Source organism: Microtus ochrogaster, chromosome 6 (genome assembly GCF_000317375.1).
Source record: "Microtus ochrogaster isolate Prairie Vole_2 chromosome 6, MicOch1.0, whole genome shotgun sequence".
Classification (NCBI taxonomy): domain Eukaryota; kingdom Metazoa; phylum Chordata; class Mammalia; order Rodentia; family Cricetidae; genus Microtus; species Microtus ochrogaster.
Window position 1 is genome coordinate 85,732,471 of NC_022013.1, and position 21,866 is coordinate 85,754,336.

Below are 21,866 nucleotides of genomic sequence, written 5' to 3' on the forward strand. Positions count from 1 at the left end.
CTGTGAGTGACCCTTCACTGTGCTCCCAGGAGTGACCCTTCACTGTGCTCCCAGGAGTGACCCTTCACTGTGCTCCCGTGAGCGATCCTTCACCATGCAAGGTGTCACTACAGGAGCATGGCTGACCCAGGAGCTGTATTATTTAGTTTCCTGCAAAAAGAGCAGTAGACATGGTAGAAACAGAAGGGCCATCTCTAAAAGATACTAAGGAGAAATAAATGACAAACAGAAGAAAGTGCCCATCAAGCAAGGGTGTTAACTATGTTCACTGGCTACCTCTTGAATCCTAGATGAAGACTCCACTTAGCACAAAACAAAGCCAGCTCCAGAGGCCCTTCAGACCTTAACCTCAGTTTGAGCAGCTTCTTCTGACAGTGTGCTGGTTAATATTCCTGACACCTTGGCCAGAACTAGATAGAGATCTAGACTCACTTCGGAGATGAGTCTCTAGGATGCCTGTGAGGGATTATCTAGTGTATTGAGGTGGGAAGACCCATCTCAACATGAATGACATCATACCATAAACCAGGGGCCTGAGCTGAATAAAAGGACAGTGTGCAGATGGCCAGCATTCATCTGCTTCCTGACTGTAGGAATGTCACCTGCTGTCTCACGCTCCTGGCACCATGACCCCCCCCACACCGTGATGGACATGCCATACCCTCCATAACCCCGCCATGATGGACGTGTCATACCCTCCATAAATTACCTTTGTCAGGGTATTTTGTTATTACAACAATGAGAAAAATTGTTGTAATAACTAACGTAGATACTAAGTAGGTAATAACAGGCAAACTGCATAAATTCTGACTATTGTGCTCACATAGTGCTTGGCAAATCATTATCTTTTTTTATTATTATCATCATCACATTGACTGTTACCAATTTGGTTTGTCCCCAGTAAGACTCAGAAAAAAACACTATCTGCTTTTATAGGCTCTTTTAGGAAACTAATTAAAGATGTCATCAAGGGCTTAGTGTACCAACGAAGGGTACTTCAGAGAGGTCCATAACAAGTACTGGAGCTAAGATTGAGTCTTGATGGAGGACCCTGGCATTGAACCTCATCACCTTTAAACAGGGATTAGATTTGTGTGACAAAAATCTACTACACTAGGTGAAACATAAACGCATATTGGCTTTATAATTAAAAGGGAATTTTCCTAAAAGTGAGAGAGCCCATTCTTGATAAATCAGCCTCCTATTTTGTAACTGCAAGTGTCTAAGTGGTGGGCGGAAACCACTTAAAAGGAATATCAGAGAGGAAAACACGCAGGGAGGAGGCAGGCGATTTCCTGTGTCTTGCAGCACAGAGACTGAATGTAAAGACAATTAGACTTGCCAGTCCACTTAGGAAAGCCCCACTGGCTTCCACTAAGAAAAACTAGATTTGATTAAAAAGAACTGTTTTGAGTCAAATTTTAAGTTCTTTCATTTGTAAAATGTGTGTATAATTCACATTAGGAAAATTTCAGAAATTTGAAATGAATAGGATATCCCTTCTAGCCACGCATTCCTCAATGGCACTTTAATTCTGACATCATTATAACTGGCTCTCTGATCTGCCTTCTATATTCCAATTCTGAGGAGACCAGCTGCTTCAGCTCTTTTTATATAGTGCTTCAATGACACACAGATAGGAGAAGGTTAAAGTTTAGAAATCACTCATGTATAATGGCATTATGTGGGGACATAAAAGGAGAGGCAGTCACAAAAGAATTGAAACGGTTGACATTCTGGAGAGAAGTGCATTTTGCAAAATTCATGCTCTGCAAGTCCTTTCCCCCCATATCAGGGAAAACAGGTGAGTTGTTGTTTTTTAAACAAATTTTCAAATAGCAAATAAACCTAAAAGACCATATTTACCTGTCTTGTTCCAACGAAGGACAGCGTGACATATTTCCTGAAGGTATGCACCCCAGTGCACCTCTTTAACTACCCATTAACTTCATGAACTTCCCAGTGCTTATTTCGAGGAAAAAGATCATCTCCCTAGCAGGATGAAATGAATATTTACTGAACCTGTATCTAGAAAGTGGCACCATGCTAGGCATTGTCACTGTGAGGAAAGATGGAGGATGCTCAGGCTGGGTGTGGTTCTTCCCTCTGGGTTCTCCATCCCTCCTCACCACCTCTGTGCTCTCCTTCCACAGGAATCAGCTTAGAACTGATGTGATCTCCATGCGATTGCCTCCTATTCTCAATGCCCAGGTCCACTGAGTTGAAAGTTGAAAAATGTTATCAATACTCATAGGATGGATTTAGCTGGTTCAAACAGGGAGGTCATTTTAGGCCTCAGCTGTCAATCAAAGTGGAACATTAAGGATGACTTTTTTTCTTGTTTATTGCATTTGTACAACAGGCTATTTATTAGATGGCAATGCTGGAATTTCAGAAGTGCAGAACAATTAAATGGAAATCCTCAGTGTATCTCAAGAGAGTTAAACTGGAGCCTACCATATTTGATGTCCATTGATTACTATAATATAGGCCGTCATATTTGAAGAATTACTAGATTCAAAAAGAGTACAACTTTCCTTAAAGGTTGGCCAGAAAAAAATAAGGCAATGCAGTCATTTTTTTAATTTAGAAACTTTTCTTTGTTATTTATTAATTTTTACTTTTCAGTGTAGCATACAGATACCAGATACTATTATGGCATTTTTCAAACAAAGTGTGCTTTAGAAGGTTCTCCCCCACATCTCCCTCCCACAACCTCCCATAATACTCTCCTTTCACAGGATGATTGTTTTTAAGGACCTTTATTCATTTTGTGATTCTGCCCAGAACATGTAAGCACGCCCCGAGAATATCTCATCTTATCTGAGGGGCGTTCAAGGGTGGAATGCTCAGAAAGGTGAAGAAAGCGTTTATACAGATTAACAGGTCACTCGAGGTCTGCTCAACCCAATTCAGACAATGCATGGGTGGGGGATCAGCTGAAAAATGACAGAGTCTCACACAGCCACACCTGCTACCCAGACGGGGTCCTGACCTAGGAGTGAGACTGTGGCCGTCAAATCGCCTCCATCAGTGTGTGAAGGACAACCCAAGTTACAATTTACTGTGAAAATGGCTGACGCCATTAAGGCTCTTGTGCCGTTATAGAATATGTCAAGGCTGGGAGGATTAAGATTCTCTGATAATGAGCAATGACATGACAGATCACTGGCATTCCCAGGAAATCCACGGAGTCAATGACACAGGGAGAGAAGATAATAAAACAGATGACAAATAGCGAGAAGAGGTGGCAAGAGTTCGTGGTTCGAGGCAGACCCTCTGGAAATGGCATTGAAAATTATGAGTTACGCCATCCAGGTGTAGCAAACACCAGCGATGCCTCATGTTGAAATAACACCAATTTCAAAGCGTTCTGGCCTCGCTGTGAAATACAACATCGTCACTTTGGAATTCCCACAGTCAGGAACAAAAGGGCCCACCGACTTCCCGTGTCCTAACTGGTTGTTAGGAAAGGCTTTTCTATGTCACTCAGAGACTGCAATATATATATATGGGTCTTGGAGTTGTTCTGATTTCTATGCAAGTGATCCATTTCATTAGGAATGATAATTCATGTCATGGCTTCAGATAAAACATTTACTGCTAGGAGGCAAAACATGGCCGACCATTTCTGTCCAACAATATCACCCTAAAATATTACAGGGGAATGTATTACAACTTGAAAATGGGTTGAGTTTTGCGAGTGAATCTCATTTGCAGCCTGTCATGAGAATGGTTGTGCATTTGTTCTTCTCTTACGAATCGACCCCACCCACCTCAGCAGCCTTATACAGCCTTATTTAAGTGATATTTTAAAGCAACACATCTTAAAAAAAGACAATCAGGGGTCAGCCTTGACCCAGAGGCTCCTTTGCAGTGTGGTCTTCTGTCTTGGTGTCCTCTCCCTCACTGCACTGTGGACTCACTGAAGACGGACACCACGTGTTCACCTTCTTCTGCGGCCCCAGACCTGTCTGACAGCTTTGCACCCTGCTGGAGGAATAGCATAGAGCCACACTGGAGTTCCTTAGAATTTCCAGTGTGAGTGTGTGTGTGTGTGTGTGTGTGTGTGTGTGTGTGTGCGCCTACAGAGTGGAGAAGAGGGTGTCAGAAACCCTGGAGCTGGAGTTACAGGTGCTTTTGACCCATCCGACACGTGCTGGGAACAGAGTTTTCAGGATGAGCAGTTAGTGTCTTAATCGCTGAGCCACTTCTTCAGCCTCCACACGGTTCTTAATCAATCCAGCCTTTGGACTTACAGCAGCAAACGAAAGTCTCAAGGTTAAGCAGCCTGGAGTTCTAAGTAGTGCTGAAAGCGGAAGTTTTATGGTTTCCCACAGCATTGTGCTTATGTCACCATCTCCATCTGACCCGATGCCATGAGTCAATCAGAGGAGGGATTTATATTGAAAATTATGAGTTACAAAAAAGAAGAAGTGTTAGCAGTTACCTGATTTAACTGCTGGTAATGGTTGTCACGCCTGAAACTAACACTTAAGTCGCTTCTGTCAGAATATTCTATCATGGCAACAGCAATGAAACTAATACATAACTTTTCTGCTCAGAAGCCCACCCCGACGCCTGCAGATCTTTCTGTTCTATCTACCTAGACCCAAACATGCTTAGTACCAAGAAAACTGGGCGTTCTCCTACCCTCTCCTGTGGCACACCCATGCAAGCCTGGCTCGACACACAAGTGAGAGCCGTGAACACCAGACCTAAGTAACTGGAAATGCAGGTTACAGCTCCCACCCAGTGCCAGACAGAGATGGTTCTAGTTAATAAACGTTACTGCTAACTTTTCTGAAAAGGAGAATAGGAAATTGGCTGGTCATATTAAATGGAATTAATGAAACCATGTGTGGTGGTTTCATCGTAAGCTCATATATTTGAATGCTTGGACATTAGGGAGTGCCACTCCTTGGAAGGGGTTAGGAGGTATGACTTTGTTGAAGTAGGTTGGGCTTGTTGGAGGAAGTATGTCACTAGGGGTGGTGGGTCTTGGGGTTTTAAAAGTTCAAGGCAGGCTCATGTCTCTCTCTTGCTGCTGCCTGCAGGTCCAGATAGAGAACACTAACCTACTTCGTTTGCCTGTGTGTCACCTTGCTGAGAATAACGGATTAAACCTCTGAAACTATAAGCAAGCCCCAATCAGATGTTTTCTTTTATAAGAGCTGTCATGGTCATGGCGTCTCTTCCCTGCAATAGAACACTGACTAAGACACCATGTCTCTATGATATTTAGATTGTTATTTAGATTGTTTATAAATTTCAGGCAGAGAAAGACAGACATAAGTGAATTTACAGCTGCTCCTTGGAGAATGGAGTACTTGACTTTTCTGCTGAGAAGTTGTTGTTCATAAAAGATGTCTGTGTGTCTTATCAGCATACGGACTGCCCAACCAAAATTAAAATTCCTTCAAGGAACAAACATATTCCAGATAATCTGACTTCAAGGTTCTGACGAGTTTAATGCTCTTTTCATTACACTGGGCTAAATCACTTAGCCGTATGCTAATGCAAAGGTAAAAGGAAGATGTTCCACGATCTACCAGAATCGGGCCACCCACCTACAGACCAAGGACAGCCATTCCCTTGGAAAGTGGTCATGTTGCTCACTCCTAAAGTCTTCACGGTTGAAGCCATAGTGCGTCATGCTCATCCCTCTGTATGTTGATTCTGTGACATTTAAAGCTGACACGGGGTTGCACACTTTGGAGATAATGTGTTGTCTGAAGCTGGAAACTGCCGTCAAGGCGTGAGAACTAGAAACGGGCAGGGCTGGCAGATAAAACAAAGCCAAATCTAGAACTCTTTGCTCAATACCTGCAGAGTTTTTTTTCAGAGCAAAACTAATTAATTGTCAATGCGAGGTGACATGCTAACTGGGTTTGAGGATTTCTTGGTTAATTAAATTTGAATATAAGTTTCATTTGCTAAAGGAGGCCAATTTTCTTCCTGCAGTATTTTTATTTTCAAAATTATTTACTGTTAGGTTGAAATCTGAAGAAATAATTACCGAAGGTATTTCAAGTGCACACAGTCGGAATGGGGTCTCCACATGGCAACTGTATGAACAGAACAAGAAGTGGGTCAGACTCAGCCCGGTCTCTGCAGCAAGGCTGGACTGCCCTAGATTCCTGACAGTTGTTACAGATTGCTGGTGCTTCAGCAGCCCTGCTGGAGTCTGAGAGGTTGAAATATATACTGTCCTTGTTATGATTGGGTTATAAAATACCCCCCAACTCATGTGTGAGGGGCTTGGACCTCAGCTGGTTGTGATATCTTAGAGACACTAGGAGGTGGGACATAGCTGGAGGAAGTAGGTGTGTGGTGGTTAGTCCTTGGGGGTACCTTGTTACTGGTCCTCCTTCACACACACACACACACACACACACACACACACACACACACACACACACCTCCACAAAGTTCAGCCTCACTCTAGTCCCAGAAACGCAGGGCCAGGTGACCATAGACTCAACCCTCTGAAATTAGGAGCCACCATGAATTGTTCTTCCGTTAAAGTATTCTCTTATATATTTTGTTCACAACAGAGCAAGAACTACCACACAACCTCCCTCAGCCTAACCACTCTAAAGCAGGTTGGGATGACGCTCACACTGATGGCTAAAACCTACGGCGGATGCGTTGTGCACAGCCGTGCATGTGTCAGATATGTGTTGTGCTCTAGAACAGAGGCAATAAGGCAGCTGTGTCTGGTTTTACCAAAGGGCTAACACAGTCCCCGTGGAGCAGGAGGCACAGGTTAGATTACTGTAGAAATCAAGAAGAGTCTCCAGTGATCACGGCCCAACCGGAAAGACAGCGGGAAATGTTTTCTGCACATCTGTGCCAGCGCTGCTACAAAGACCTATAATTTGCTTTCTGTCACACATACTCGCTTATTTGATCGTTTCAGCGTGGGCTGTCAGGTAGGTGAAGAAGTGGCCTGAGGAAGTGAGGTCTGGGTAGCATCTCCATCAATGGGAAGCAGAGGGAGCACTCACCACAGGCCCTTCCCACTATTCCCGCCAGTCTCTCTACCGCTGCATCTCCTGTTGTTAGAGTCATGTTCACGTTGTTGGGGTCATGCTCTGGCACAAGCCTGCGCAGTGCACTTGGGAGATGGGCAATGAGGGAGGGGGCAGGGGACAGGCCAAGAAATAAAGAATTTAAAAACAAGATGAAGCAATGGAGTCCGCTCATGTATTATTTCATTGATCAACTAATTTTTCATGTTCTTTCGTGTTACTTCTTTGTCATATAAAATAGTTACTTAGTATCTTTGAGAAGAATTATCAAATGATTAAGTGAAGCTGTAGAGAAAGGAAACCACTCGGAAACAAATAGTGAGAAACAGTGAAATCGATCAAAATAAAAGGAAGATTTATTGAAAATTCCCTAGTGAACTCCACCAAGTGACCCAGATTTCATTGATCTGTGTACTTGATTGGCCTTTATCTTAGCAGACATACTATGTGTGGATGGGCGAAGTGTACAAAACGCAAAGTCAATTACTCTTCTGGGGACATTCTTAGATATTAGATCCCCAAGTTGAACAGTTCCTTTGTACGCTCCAGAATTGGAGCACAATCACACGATTTTATTTTTATGTTTATCTGTGTGGCGTGCACATGCTTGTGTGTATGTGCAGGGATGCGCTCACATGCCTGTAAAGATCAACACTGGGCATGCTCCGTAGACTCCTCCCCACCTCTGTCTCTTCAAACAGGGTCGTCTGACTAGACTGGCTGGTGACAGACCTTCAGGGTTCTATTTGTCTCTGTCCACTCCACAAATGCTGGGGTCACACTCCTGCCAGGCTTTATATGTAGAACCTGGAGGCAGGGTCAAACTCAGTTCCTCATGCATGTATGGCAGGAGCTTTACCGACTGAATCATTCCCCAGCCCTAATTATGCTATTTTAAGTATCCATATCGATTTTAAAGTAGTATTTTAACTTTATCACCATGTTAATTATTCCTGTAATTTTCTGACACCGAGTGCTTAGCTAAGAATGAATCACCAGGCCTGATATCATTGTGAGGAAATTAAATTGATGTCCTGATGGCACATCTAGGAACAGACTGTCAAAAGCAGAACATGTTGGACAAGCCTGTTCTGACATAAAGAGGGCAGATTTTGACACATGTGTGTGATCTCTGGACAGGTTCTAGCATTAGAAACACCAAGCAAACATTTGCTTTTGCTCTTCTTACAATAAACTGTTAATATGAAAGCTATACCCTGAATGTGTTTCAGGAGATTCCTCCACAGAAGCTTCTAGATACATGGGCTGTAATAAGAGCATCGCAAAAGGGGCCCTGGCTTTAATCCTTGCCCTAGTCAGGGTTTCTAGTGCTGTGGTGAATACCATGACCAAAGCAAGTTAGGAAGGAAAGGGTTTGTTTGGTTTACACTCCCATATACTAGTCCATTACTCAAGGAAGTCAAGCAGGGTAGGAACCTGGAGGCAGGAGCCGATGTAGAGGTCAAGGAGGGGTGCTGCATACTGGCTTGCTTCCTATGGCTTTCTCAGCCTCCTTTTTTATAGAACCCAGGGATGACCCCACCCACAATGGGCTGAGCCCTCCCCTATCAATCACTGATTAAGAAAATGCTCTACAACAGTGGTTCTCAACCTTCCTAATGCTGTGACCCCCTCATGTTGTGGTGATTCCCAACCATAAAGTTATTTTCATTGTTACTTCATAGCCATAATTTTGCTACTGTTATGGATTTATAATATAAATATTTTTGGAGCTAGAGGTTTGCCAAAGGGTCGTGACCCACAGGTTGAGAACCACTGCTCAACAGGCTTGCCTACAGCCCAATCTTATGGAGGTCTTTTCTTAATTGGGCTAGTCCCTCCTCTCAGATGCCTCTAACCTGTATCAAATTGATATAAAATTAGCCAACACACTTAGACAATGGGGATGTTCTATCAGGAACTCACCAAGGCCAGTTGGCCTGGGTCTGAAAAAGCATGGGATAAAACCGGACTCGCTAAACATAGTGGACAATGAGGACTACTGAGAACTCAAGAACAATGGCAATGGGTTTTTGATCCTACTGCACATACTGGCTTTGTGGGAGCCTAGGCAGTTTGGATGCTCACCTTACTAGACCTGCATGGAGGTGGGTGGTCCTTGGACTTCCCACAGGACAGGGAACCCTGATTGCTCTTTGGGCTGACGAGGGAGGGGGACTTGATGGGGGTGGGGGGAGAGAAATGGGAGGCGGTGGAGGGGAGGAGGCAGAAATCTTAAATAAATAAATAAATAAATAAATGAAAAAAAATTAGCCAACACAACCCCTTTTTCTCCGAGTAAGCTCTTAGTTTACCAGCAATCAAATGGACTATGACATTAATGCATGCCAATCTGGGTTCCTGGTCATCTTGAATTTGAGTTTGGTTACCCTGATGGCTGGGCTGGTCAGAAAAGAAGACTCTTTTGTTTGAACTGGTAAACTGTGGTCATCTACAGCTTAAGTCAGATGTCAGGAAGATTTCTCCTTACTCCACTGTTACACTCTGAAAACCAGGTCACGAAATCCATGCTGTGTCCCTCGCCTTGGGTACTGCAGGAGATCACTTACTCGATTGAGTTTCTTCTCTGCCAGTGTAATCCTCAGACAAGAATGACCAGGAAAAAGAAAACTGATTGTCCACTTTAACTAATGTAAGCTGTGTCCTGGGGGCACTTAGAAAGAATGGTTTGAGATCAATGCATACAGAAACCAAAGCCTGTGTTACATAAACTGACAGAGCTGCCCCACGCTGAAGTTGAGTGTGGCCAGCATCGCTTCCCATATTGCACTGGGGTTAAGTTGTCTGTACTGGTCATGAAGTGGTAAACCCTGACTACCATGCCTCTCTCATAGTCACCACAAGAAAAAGGACACAAGAGGGAGCTCATACCACTTCTTCCAATTGGCCAGAGCTCTACAAGGTCACAAGCCAGCTCTCATTTCCACAGTTGTGTTCCCCAATTTGCCTAGCCCACAATGCATACTACACATATGTGAACAAACGGACGGACGTATATATGGATGAGGGCATGGATGAATGCATGAACTGCTGGGAAGATAAACACAGTTAGCTCAAGACCTTGACATTACAGAAGACATGAATCTAGCTGCAGTTCTTCTTGACAGGGTCAACCTTAGAGTCCCCCCATGCTCCTCATCCATGACAGAGTTTGGAAACACTGGTCCAGCTGGAGCGATTTTTATCTAAGGATTGGTCCAGTGCAGAGGCCCTGCAGGGCTGCTTTGGGATGCTCTTGTACATGATTCAAAACAAGCCTGTCGGGATACATTAATAGGATCTTCACTGTATGTGGGGGAAAATGATTGTTTGTATTGGGCAGGGAGATACGGTTCTGTTTCCTAGTTTTTACGGTGGTCCTTTAAAACTGAGACTTCTTGGGTTATCCAGGATCTTTGTTTTTCCATCTCCGTATCCACATGCTCACTGATGCCATGGTGCTCCAAAGGAAGAGGCAGGTAGCCAGTGCTGATGTTCTGTGTAGTCTGGTCCAGTGCAGCTTCTGACAGGGTAAGGACTTCGGCTGTGGTACCTACCGGTGTGGATCTACTACAGTTACTGTGCTAAATGGACACAGCCTCAAAGCTACCTTGGAAATTCATTTCCCTCCCCACAGAAGAGTCCATCCCTCAGACCTCATCAGAGGAGTTTATGTGTGAGCAGATGATGGTTACCGGGGAAACTCACAACTCCTCAAAGCACAGAGAATCAGTGTTAGCTGAGTTACTCAACCCCAAACTGGACGTCTACATTATGCTCCCTCCCCAAGGCCCAGGAGTCAAAGACGAGGGGGTGGAGGGAGAGATTGTCAGAGCCAGTGAGGAGGAGGGTGGAACTGAGGGTGTTTCTGGACATCGCAGGAAAGCTGAGTTAGTGAATTCACAGCAGCTGTGGCTGCTTCATAAGTTCAAGCCAGACAGCCTTTTAGAGCAGGGGGGAAGGGATTCATGAGCCACCACCCATGGCTGAGGAGCTACGGACAAATGACAGACGGCTGCTGGGAGAAGGGGAGTCTACTCTTTAAGGGTGTTGTTCCTGGCAGGTCAACCACAGTGGAGTGTGTATATAAAAGTGTACATGGACAACTGGAGTGGGAGTTGATGGGTTATCAAAAACCAAAAAAAAAAACCCACAAAGCTGGGGAGTGAGAGAGAGTAACTGGGGAGATTTAGAGGTAAATATGATGAAAATACATTGTATGAAATTCTCAAAGGAGTAATGAAATTTTTTTTAAGAATGGTGCCTGGTACCTAGTAGATATTAAACAAACATTTAAAGAATAAGTAAACGAGTGGGTTTTTCATTTGTTTTTAACATTTACTAGCTTCTAGGCGATGGTGATACATAAACCGTTTTGTAATACGTTATTTTCCAGGCTACACATTCGAAGAATGAATGTTACAGCTGTGTTCATTATAATTAATTTTCTGCATCATTATTAATCTGTGTCCAACATGTATTTTGCCAGGCCTTTGGGAGTGAGATTTTCTTTTTAAGTTGTCTGTTGACACAAATAACGCTGCTAGACTCCCTGAGAACCAGAGGCTGTGGATTTGTGTTTTGTAAAGTTAATTCTAAAAGTCAATTTGATTAGATGATTGGGTTTTTTTTCCCATTTCTGACCTTTAGAAAGGAAATCACTTGCTGGCAGGCAAGCTGAGAGGGCTGTTTCTCTTTTCTCCAGGGGACCTCCAAGTCCATGTTTCCCTGGCTTCTTCCTGGGATAGTTCTCAGAGCAAAGTGGTGCCCTGAGAAATCCCTCATATTTGCGTGGAAAAACAGACTTTTCCCTCAAAATTATATTTTCTTTTTGTACATGTTATTGAGACAGAGTTTTACTAAGTTAAGCTTCACCTGGTACACCCCATGCTCTAGCCCCTGTCTCCTGAGTTATGGGATTACAGACATGCATCACTATACTGAAATTACAGACATGCATCACTATGCTCGGATTATAGACATGCATCACTATGCTGGGATTACAGGCATGCATCACTATGCTGGGATTACAGACATGCATCACGATGCTGGGATTACAGACATGCATCACGATGCTGGGATTACAGACATGCATCACTATACTGTAGTAGGAGCTGCGGGCTGTGTTCCTGCCACCCAGCTCCCAGCTGCCTGGCTAGCTTATGCCCCTAAATAACAACACACAAACTGTGTTCTTTTAGACACTGCCTGGCTCATTTCTATTAATGTGTGTAGCACCCCAAGGTGTGCTTACCGGGAAGATTCTAGCCTACATCCATCCTGGGTCGGAGCTTCATGGCTTCTGCCTCAGAGAGCAGCGGCCTGGCATCTGAGCTCACTTCCTCTTCCTCCCAGCATTCTGTTCTGTTTACTCCACCCACCTATGTTCTAACCCATCAGGGCCAAGCAGTTTCTTTATTAATTAACCAATGACCTTCCTCCATCACTATAGTGAGATTACAAGCATGCATTATTATGCTGGGATTACAGACATGCATCACTATGCTGGGGTTGCAGCCCTGCCACCCAGCTCCATTGCAATTACAGGCAAGCACCATCCTGCTGGGATTACAGATGTACATAACTGTGCTAGAATTATAGGCGTTCATCACTATGCAAGGGTTGGTTACAGGAATGCATCACCATGCCTGTTTCTCAAAATTCTATTCGTAAAGAAATTAAACCCACAATATTCTTGAATTTGAAGGTGTTCTTATGAGACGCTCAAGTAATGACAACAATTTAACAATTTAGTTCGAGTCTTATTTGGCATTTGCTGAGAATGAACATGAGGAGTAAGTCAAATACCAATTTTTACCATTTTCTCCCACCGATTGCTGAGAACTTCGAAAAAAAAACAAGTATGAATGGTCTAAGCTCATACAATAAATTTTCTAGCAAAAGCCAGCATTGCCAATGTTACTTGGAAACAACTCTCTGTAGCTTGAAGGCTAAAAGTATTCTCTTATCACATTGTTAGGCCTAAGCTCCCGGGTCTTATTCCTTACAGACACTGTCTATGCATGCTTCCTTTTTAAGCTCTAGAAAGTAAAGCAAGATCTTTATTCAAGTATTTTCCTGTGGGTGACAAGGGCTTAATGACCATTGTTGAGTGAAAGAATGAATGCAGGAGGCCTCGAGGGAGGTCAGTCAATAAAGTGCTTGCCATACAAGCATGAGTATTTGAGTTCAAATCCCAGAAGAACCCATATGAAAAACCGAGTGTGGTTGCATACCCTTGTCACCTCAGCAAAGGTGAGATGGAACAGGGAGACAGGCTTGCTGGTCAGCTGGTCTAGCTTATTTGGACAATGGCAGGCCAGAGAAACCCTTAAACCCTTTCTTAAACAAAAGATGGGAGGCGCCTGAGGTTGTCCTATGATACTCTGATTTCCACACACATATGCACACACCTGAACCTACACACAGATGAGGAGGGGATGGAGGGAAGGAGAGAGAGAGAGAGAGAGAGAGAGAGAGAGAGAGAGAGAGAGAGAGAGAGAGAATGTATGAAGGGATTCAAGAATGTACTATATAATTCCCTTCTCCCAGAATTCTGCTCTTCAGAATTGAAAAATCAGCCAAATGCATGCACTCTAAGGAGTTTCCCAGGGTTAAGAGGCCACTCCTCTGCCGTGACCAGGATGCTCAGCTCACTGTAAAAGTATCCAAGTCATTATCCCACACTTCAGGCGCTTCGGAAGGCTCGTCGGGATCTTCCCCCCTATTATGGATTTCTCAAGTGCAAATTAATAACCAGCTAACAGAATGGAGGCAGAGAGAGCTTACAACACAGAGAAAAGACAGGATGACCGCAGACTGCTGTGAAATCCCAGACTCTTCCTACGGTCTCCTGGATACATCTGAGTTCTATTTTTCATACATGATAATCTGGATCCTCTATGTTTCCCAAAGGTCATGTGTGAAAGACTTGGGTAAGGTGATGTGAGCTTTAGATGAAGGAAATGGGATAGTTGGGGTGTGCTCTGAAGGAGATATTGGGATCGCGGCCCCTTTCTCTCCCTCCTTGTTTTGTAACCACCGTGAAGAGGGTGTCTTTTTTTCTGTGTTGTATTCCCTGTGATTTTGGTTGCAGGTCTATGGATTGAGACTCTGAAACCAAAAGTCAAAATAAGCCTCCCTTTTTAAAGTATATTTTATAAGAGATTTCTTTTCACGGTGGCAGACAGCTGCCATAATACAATTGCTATTTTTCATTATTATGATATTCTGTTTAATTTCTTTTGGTTTTCCAAGACAGGGATTCTCAGTGTAGCTTTGGAGACTGTCCTGGAATTCTCTCTGTAGACCAGGCTGGCCTTGAACTCACAGAGCTTCGCCTGCCTCTGCCTCCAAAGTGCTGGGATTAAAGCCGTGCGCCACTACCATCATTCTAAAACTCTTTATCAAATACCTTACTTAATTTTAGACCTAAGCATTTTTATGAAGGTTTATATGTTAGCTTCTATGATATGTGTCATTAGAAAAAGGGTGATCATGAGATATGCATATACTTGCACAACGCCATCCTCTTTCATTCTGGTATAGGGTAAACAGAAACTCAAGGTAATTCCACCCTAAATTCCCAGCCACACCCTCTGCCTCATCCTTCACCTCTACCCACAGAGAATTCGTTCTCTCCTTCTGTGGGACCTGAGAGTGTTCCTTAGTGGGAAGAGGTACTTTGTGGCTTACTGTTGTGGCAGAATCAGTTGCTGTCTTGGTCGTTCTTTTCCTAGATTCATTTTCCGACCCCAGGACAAAATGCCTACAATGTGTTAGGTGCTCAGTTAGTGCCCTTACGCTCCACATCTGCTTCCCAGCCTGCATCTGATCCATAGGGCTAGATTTTAATATCAAGTGATTGACGGGATTTGTATTAAGATTCTGAGAGCTTTAATCACGATGCAACCAAAATAGAAGTATCTATAGATTGAGTTGCTGCTGCCAAAAGCTAAACGCTGGCCACATTTTTTTCCCTGCCTTTCTGTCCAGACTCATCCCCAACCCTTTTCCAAATGCCACACAGTTAATTTTTTGCACATACTAATTCAATACTGAGAGAAAGAGCCCACACAACGCATAGGGTAGGCTGAAGCAGAGAGAGCAGTCTGGGCCGTCAGCCTGGCCCTCCCGCAGCCCCCCTTCTCCAGCTCCCTTTCTCAGTATCCAGGAACTCTCTGGCACGGAACATCTGTGTTCAACTGAAGAGAAGGTGCAAATGACAGTTTGGGCAATCGGGTTTATTACCTAAGCGGGGACCTTACATATTTATGAACTGACGTCTTGGATTTGTGGCTTTGTGGGATTCCTCCACGTCCCTTTCGTGCACCAGAAAGCGGAGAAAGGCCTTGCAGGCTTGCCGCTGCACTCCACACCTTCACGCCGGCACCCAGATACGGCAGGTGGCTCATTTGTGCAGATATCCAGGGTCAAAAGAAAGTGAAACATGAGCCTCTCCGGCCTGCTGGTCTGAACTTGATCCACAGAGCACTGGCCCTACTGGTAAAAGCAGCTGCCGTGGGCCTGCCTGTAGACAGATATGAACATCTGCATGACCGCAAGTGGCCCACTAACAAAGCACATGCATGTACTCAGTGCAGGGCTCCACGGCACCCCCGGACCATCTCGTGGCTCTCTATCAGGACTGGCCACAGGAACCATCCATTCCTGTCAAACATGGTTTGGATTTTGCTTTGTCTTGACAGAAAATTTCCTGCCAGAAAACACATTCTTACAATGAGGAAGGAGGCCACCTCCTCACCAACTTGAGCTCGTATGGTGTTGCAGAAAGTCATAAGCCATTCTACAGAAAAATGGTGGCTCCTGAGGCTGGGCTCGAAGAGAGTGGACAATCAGGTGTCACTCTCGGTAGCTGCGGACAGTCCCACACAGAGAGAAACACCAGCAGAAGTGAAAAAGACCCTAAACTTCAGCAAAGACTCACCAAGACTGGAATCCAGACCCAAAAATCTTAGCTCCTCTACTGGTCATACTCCTTCATGATGAGGATTCTGTGAAGTAGGCAAGGGATAGCTTTTGATACCCTGAGCCCCCTCCCTTGATTTTTGTTCTAATTTAATTTTATGTATATGTATAGGTGTTTCACCTGCATTTATGCCTGGGTACCATGTACTTACAGAAGTTGGAAAAGGGCATGGGATTCCTTGGAACTGAAGCCACAGATGTTTGTGAGCCTCTGTGTAGGTGCTGGGAATCGAACTCTGATCCTCTTGGAAAGTAGCCAGTGCTCTTAACTGTTGAACCATCTCTTTTTATCCCCCCCTCCTTTTTTTTTTTTTTTTTTCCTAGAAACCGATTTCAATTCCCCCTCCTCTCAGGGCAGAATCTAGAATTGTTCTCCTATACTTGGGTAGACTAGATGACAGAAGGCTCCTCCCAGGGTACTGGCTTTCAGTTTCAGCTGTCACTTTGAGATGGAAATTGTATTGCTTCCAGGGACACAAACATCAAACTACTGGCCCACAGCGTCTATCCTCCGTCTATGACAGAGAACTGGACACACCGCGAGAGCAGTAATAAAAAGGACGTTGTTTGGTCCAATAACATGGATTAATGTTAGTACTGAGCATATGAAACAAAATATTAGTGCTAAACAGATATCATCGTCACGCTACTCCACCCCGGAAGGCAACTACTGATCCTTTTGCTCATCTAGGCCTTTGGACACATTGCTGTATTCCCTGTTCACTGAAGACCTACCACTGAGGCAAAGCAAGACCTCTTCAGCCACCTCTCCTTTCCACCACCCAGCCAGGCAGCAAGGAGGGCCCTAGTCTAGATGCAGAATGTGAAGTTCAAGGAAAAGTGCCATTCCCAGAGATTACAGTCTACTGAAAGCGGTGGATGATGACGACCCCTTCATAGCCATGTGTGGGCTCGAGAGACACATGCACAAGCACAGCAGATGGACTAACCTGAACTGGCCCTACGGGGGTTAAAGGAGAATTACAGCAGAAAAGCAGAAAGGAATTAGCCAGGGGAAAGAGAAAACCCTGTGCAGGGGGACAGCAGTAAGGGTCGGGGAGGCGGTAACAGAGGAACACCTTAGGAAGAAGCATCTCAGAATGTCAGCAGCTAGCACTCTCCTGGGCTACGAGATTTCTGTTGTTGCTTGTTTAATCACCACACAATAATCTATGATTATTAACAGAACTCAGAGTAAACATACAGACTGAACCACTGCCCCAGCTGAGGCTAAACGCCCAGGCTTGACCACAGCCCAGCTGAGACTAAACGCCCAGGCTTGACCACCGCCCCAGCACTCTTCCCTTCTCATTGCCTTCCCCAGACCTCCAGTCACTTAAGAGCTTGGGCCTTTATTGAAAGTGCCGGAGAGTTGGGCCATCACCAACAGCAACACTGGCAGAAGATACAATGCGGCACAGAGCTAAGCCCCACCCATTCCTTCATTTAATTCTTCCAGAGCCTAATGAGATACCGTTCTTTGGATCTGGAATGCTCCTCAGAGCCACGTGTCCAAGGCTCGCTCACCAGCACGGTACAATCGAGAGTGGTGGAGCCTTTGAGAGAAGCTATTAGGTTTTTAGATCGATGAGGTCATGATCTTGACGGGAACTTGGATTTTTCTGGTCTTTCTTCTTCACTTTCAGACCATGAGGTGAAGGTCTACTACACACTCTTCAGCATGATGTGATCCTTTGCTTTAAGCCCTAAGTAAGGAGGCCAATAGCTTCAGACCTGTGGGCCGAAGTAAACCTTGTCTCTTCAGAACGTGATCATGTCGGCACTGGAAAGCTAACCCAGCAGTGAGCTTCGCAGACATTTCGCGGATGTGAAAATTAGGAGCTCAGAGACGCTCAGCAATTTACAGATTAGTAGCTCAAGGGGAGCACTAAGTGCTGGTTACACAGTTTAGCTGCTACCAAATAGCAGCTTCTCCCACTGACTCAGAGTGGGAAGGTCCGGCCTGCGACCTCGGGCTGCACGTGGCTGAGGACAGCTGCGAACACAGCCCAGCACAAATGGCAAACATCATATTTTTGCAATTTATTTCTGTCACTTTACTGTACCTTTCTTAACTGTGACCCTTGTAGATGACAATGTTGTGTTGTAATGTCAACGGGCTGGGCAGGTCTCTGAGGAAGAAAGGCTCTAGGGAAAATGAGTTTTTCCTCTGACCAGGGAAACTTACACAGCTATTGTCCATAAGTCAAATTTCCTCTTGTTCTTCATCTTCTTTGAAAGATTTATTTTACAAGTGCTCTCTCTGCATGTACGCCTGCAGGCCAGAAGAGGGCATCAGATCCCATCATAGATGGTTGTGAGCCTCTATGTGGCTGCTGGGAACTGGATTCATGACCTCTGTAAGAAAGGCCAGTGCTGTTAATCACTAAGTCATTTCTCCAGCCCCAAATTTCCTCTTCTTACAAGTCTAATGATAAGAATTTTTAAGATAACAAATGCAAATGTATAGATTTGCTGTAACATAACATAATTCAAGATGTGTACACAGTGAGGGATGTCTAAATTGGGATGATTGACATATCCATTATCTCTCACATCTTTTTAAGGGGATCACACTTCAAATCTACTGTTAGCAGTTTTCAATGTGATGATTCTCCAAATCTATCAAAGACATGTTTCTTGCCTGCCATCTCTCTGAGGGACTAGGTTGAAAGGTCAGGTTGAGGGAAGATGTATTCTCTGCCTGGATTGGCTCTGCAGCCAGACACACCAGGAACTCTGAGTTCTCTGCAGTGCAGGAGGGATGAGGGTGAAACAGATGTCATGGGGAGAAGACCTGGAGGCTGGAAAAACGAGGACCAGTGGGAACAAAAGAGGGGACAACCCAGATCGCAAGTATGGTAAGAGAAACAAGGGGGTCTCCATGTGACCCTGATCTTTAGAGATGAAGCTCTCAGGGCGCACTCCGCGGGAACTTTTTCACAGAATGGAAGTCGTGGCCAAGGAAGATGGCTGGGCAGACAAATGTACTCACACAGCAAATTGTAGGCTTCTAACGAACCACCTGGCATGGCCCGTGTAGACCTTCTTGACTGCCACAGGAGGACTTTACCTGAAGCGCCTCAGGAACGCTCAGATCTTTTTCTCTCATCTTGATTCTGCTTTTTTATTGTTTTTGCTTTTACTTTTCTTTTCTTTTTTTTTATTTTATTGCTCAGCAGTTTTTCCGACACCAATCACTGCCTCTCAAAGACCTTTTGTAGGTATCAGCAAATCTGGCCATTTTCTTTCTCCTCATTCGCCACTAAAGCTGCTCTCCACCCTCCATTAAAACCCTGTCCTTGGCCCCTTGTCTTTCTCCCTTAATAGGGCAGCGAGGGTCCAGGGGGACTTAAGGCCTTTGCACCAGGAACACTTTGAAGGCACCAAGAGGCGTGGGGCCAGGAGAAGGAGAGGCAGACAGGGAGTGTGCTCTGTTAAAATTAGCAGGCACGTGGAAGGTCGCTCCTCATGGTCTTTTCTATTTCTAGAGAAACCGAACTCCTCTGCCCCGAATCCTTAAGTGTTAGGAAACAATCTTTTCTCCACTCGTCAGGGAGGTGGCAAATTGACACCTGCCGTAATGGGGGACCAAAAACAAGCCCAGCGACAGGGAGTGTGGGTACGAAAATTCTTTCAAGCCTGACTCTGATTATTTAATGTTTAATGATGCTCCCTTTCCCTGCATGCCTTGCTCCAGGTTCTTCCCCTCCCCTCCAAACCTCTTCCAGATGCGTGAGTCTGCCAGAGTTCATATAAACCAGAAACCCAAACAAAATAGCTCCAGAGCTCATAGCCTTCTCCCTTGCGATACCACCGCTTCGTGTGCAGAGGCTCCCACGTGACACGGCCAACATGTGTTTTCTGTCACAGATCCCCCTTGGTAACAAAGAACATATTTTACAAGGTGTGGTCCTAGGTATATCTGGCTGGCAAGAATCACAGAGCAGTCTGGGGATTCCGTGTGGCTTTAGGCTGATTCCCCTCAGGACCTTGGAGACTCTTGATAATATTAAGTGCCAATTAATAAAGTTAGCACCGCTTTGGGTCAGGTCTGATCTTATTCTGCTGCACATGGAACTGACTTAATATTCAGGAATCTGCTGTGCTTGCTCAGTCCCCCACTGGCAGGGCTGTGTGTTGCTTTATAGTACTCCCTCTGTCCAGGGCTGGGCTGGGTGTGTTCACAGCGTATCCAGAGAATGGGCCTTCATGATGTTTCAAGATTTGGAGGGAAGAAGGGGAGTGGGAGACAAGTCAGGGAGGGCAGGCAGGTGGGAGGGGTCTGGGGTTGAGATCCAGAAAGGCAAAGAACTCCTGACAGCATCATTAGAAACCCTTTTCCAGATCAAAGCACCTTCAGGTGAGTGCTACCAGAAAGGCTTTAAAGGGGAAGTTAAAACTGTCTGTAAAACCAAATCATAAAATAAAACAAAAACTCCTCAGTGAAAGGTGTCCATACCTAGGGGATTTATGATGGTGAAAGTCTCCAGTGAAAAACTATTTGTTAATCTAGAAAGCTTAAATGGCTCTTCCTCTACAGCATGAACCTTGTTTCAGATGCAAAAGCAAAGACAAACCGTATTTTTAACTTTCAGTTCCTGATCTTTCAGATAGCCATTCCTTTTTTTTTTTTCTGTGACATCGACCTGATTTGGGTTTTCATGCTACTTGCTAACTGAAGTGACTGAGTCAGATTTTTGCCCACACAGAAAGATGGAGGACCTCTCACGACATGGCCAGCTCTCACCTCGCCAGTATGCTGCCCCCCAGACCCAGTGTGCAAGAACAGGGAAAGGTCTGTCTCCAGCAAAGCTGGAGCACAGCGTGGGGATTCAGTCAACTCTGAGGTTCGTTTTAAAAAAAAAAAAATCAATCTCCCATCTATGTAGCTAGAAAGAATCTGTTCTGAAAGCCACGGGCTAACTTCATTTTCATGATTCTGTGAAAAGAACACATTTCAATCCCACCTTTGATTCTAAAAAGGGTCAATGCCAAATATTTTTACAATGCTGAGTAAGTCCCCTTACAGCGACGACTACCAGTTCAAAATCCTGATTCACTTCCTTCCCATTTTATTCTCACCCTCGGGAGAACGCTAGTAGATTCTGTGCCAATAGTTTGTGTGTATTGAGAATGCCAATTACGTAAGGAGAAAGCACACACAAACTGGACCTCCTAACTTCTTAGCCACACTTTGCACATTCAGGTTTCACTCTCCTCAAAGGAAATTCACTGAGAAAGTTAAAATTAAAAAAAAAAACAAAACACAAAGCACATCAGACAGAGCAAGGAACCAGAGGAACATGTATAACTGTTACTCACACTGCTGTCCAATCCATCACCACTGAGAAGGCATGGCTAAAGAACCAAGCGCAGCATCCAGCTCTCCACATCTGCTAATAAATAGCTGCTCTCGAGTGTCTCCTGCAGATCTGGAGCCATCTCGGGAGGAAGGAAGGGTGTGCAGAGGTGCAGAAGAGACTGGGAAATTCTAAAATCCATGGGGGTCTGGGAACTTTCGGAGAAGCCCCTGCTGCAGCATTCCTGTGATTCCAGCCTCTGGCTAAGCCAAGATCCTGTCCTCTCTGAGCTCCCAGCCACCCTCCTGGTGCAGGTCAGTCCCTGCTTCAACATCGCATTGCCCTCCCAGAACACCGCATGGATGGGATGCAAGGGGAGCTGGCTGAAATGCTGCCAGTCCCTGCAAGCAGGCTCACTCTTTTCCCAGAGCTGCACCAGCCTCTCTGTCTGCTGCTATCTCAGAGAGCCAGCAAGGGAGGGGCAGAGGCAGGCAGGCAGGGAGGGAGGGGCGGAGGGAGAATGGGGGGGGGAGGAGAGGAG

At 44.9% G+C, this 21,866-nt stretch overlaps 1 protein-coding gene across 2 annotated transcripts in view; it reads right to left on the bottom strand.

The window, feature by feature from the left end:
* The window catches only part of Kif26b (kinesin family member 26B), a 404,164-nt gene that overhangs the window by 103,228 nt on the left and 279,070 nt on the right, over nt 1-21,866 (bottom strand). Inside the window, exon 1 of one of the 2 annotated variants that reach the window (XM_026779720.1) lies at nt 21,348-21,762. The exons of the other annotated variant lie outside the window; for it this stretch is intronic. Within the exon in view, the coding sequence (XP_026635521.1) occupies nt 21,348-21,418 (71 nt within the window). The 5' untranslated portion in view covers nt 21,419-21,762. Of the gene's footprint in view, nt 1-21,347; nt 21,763-21,866 lie in introns of those variants that run through there. 2 annotated transcript variants of the gene reach the window in all.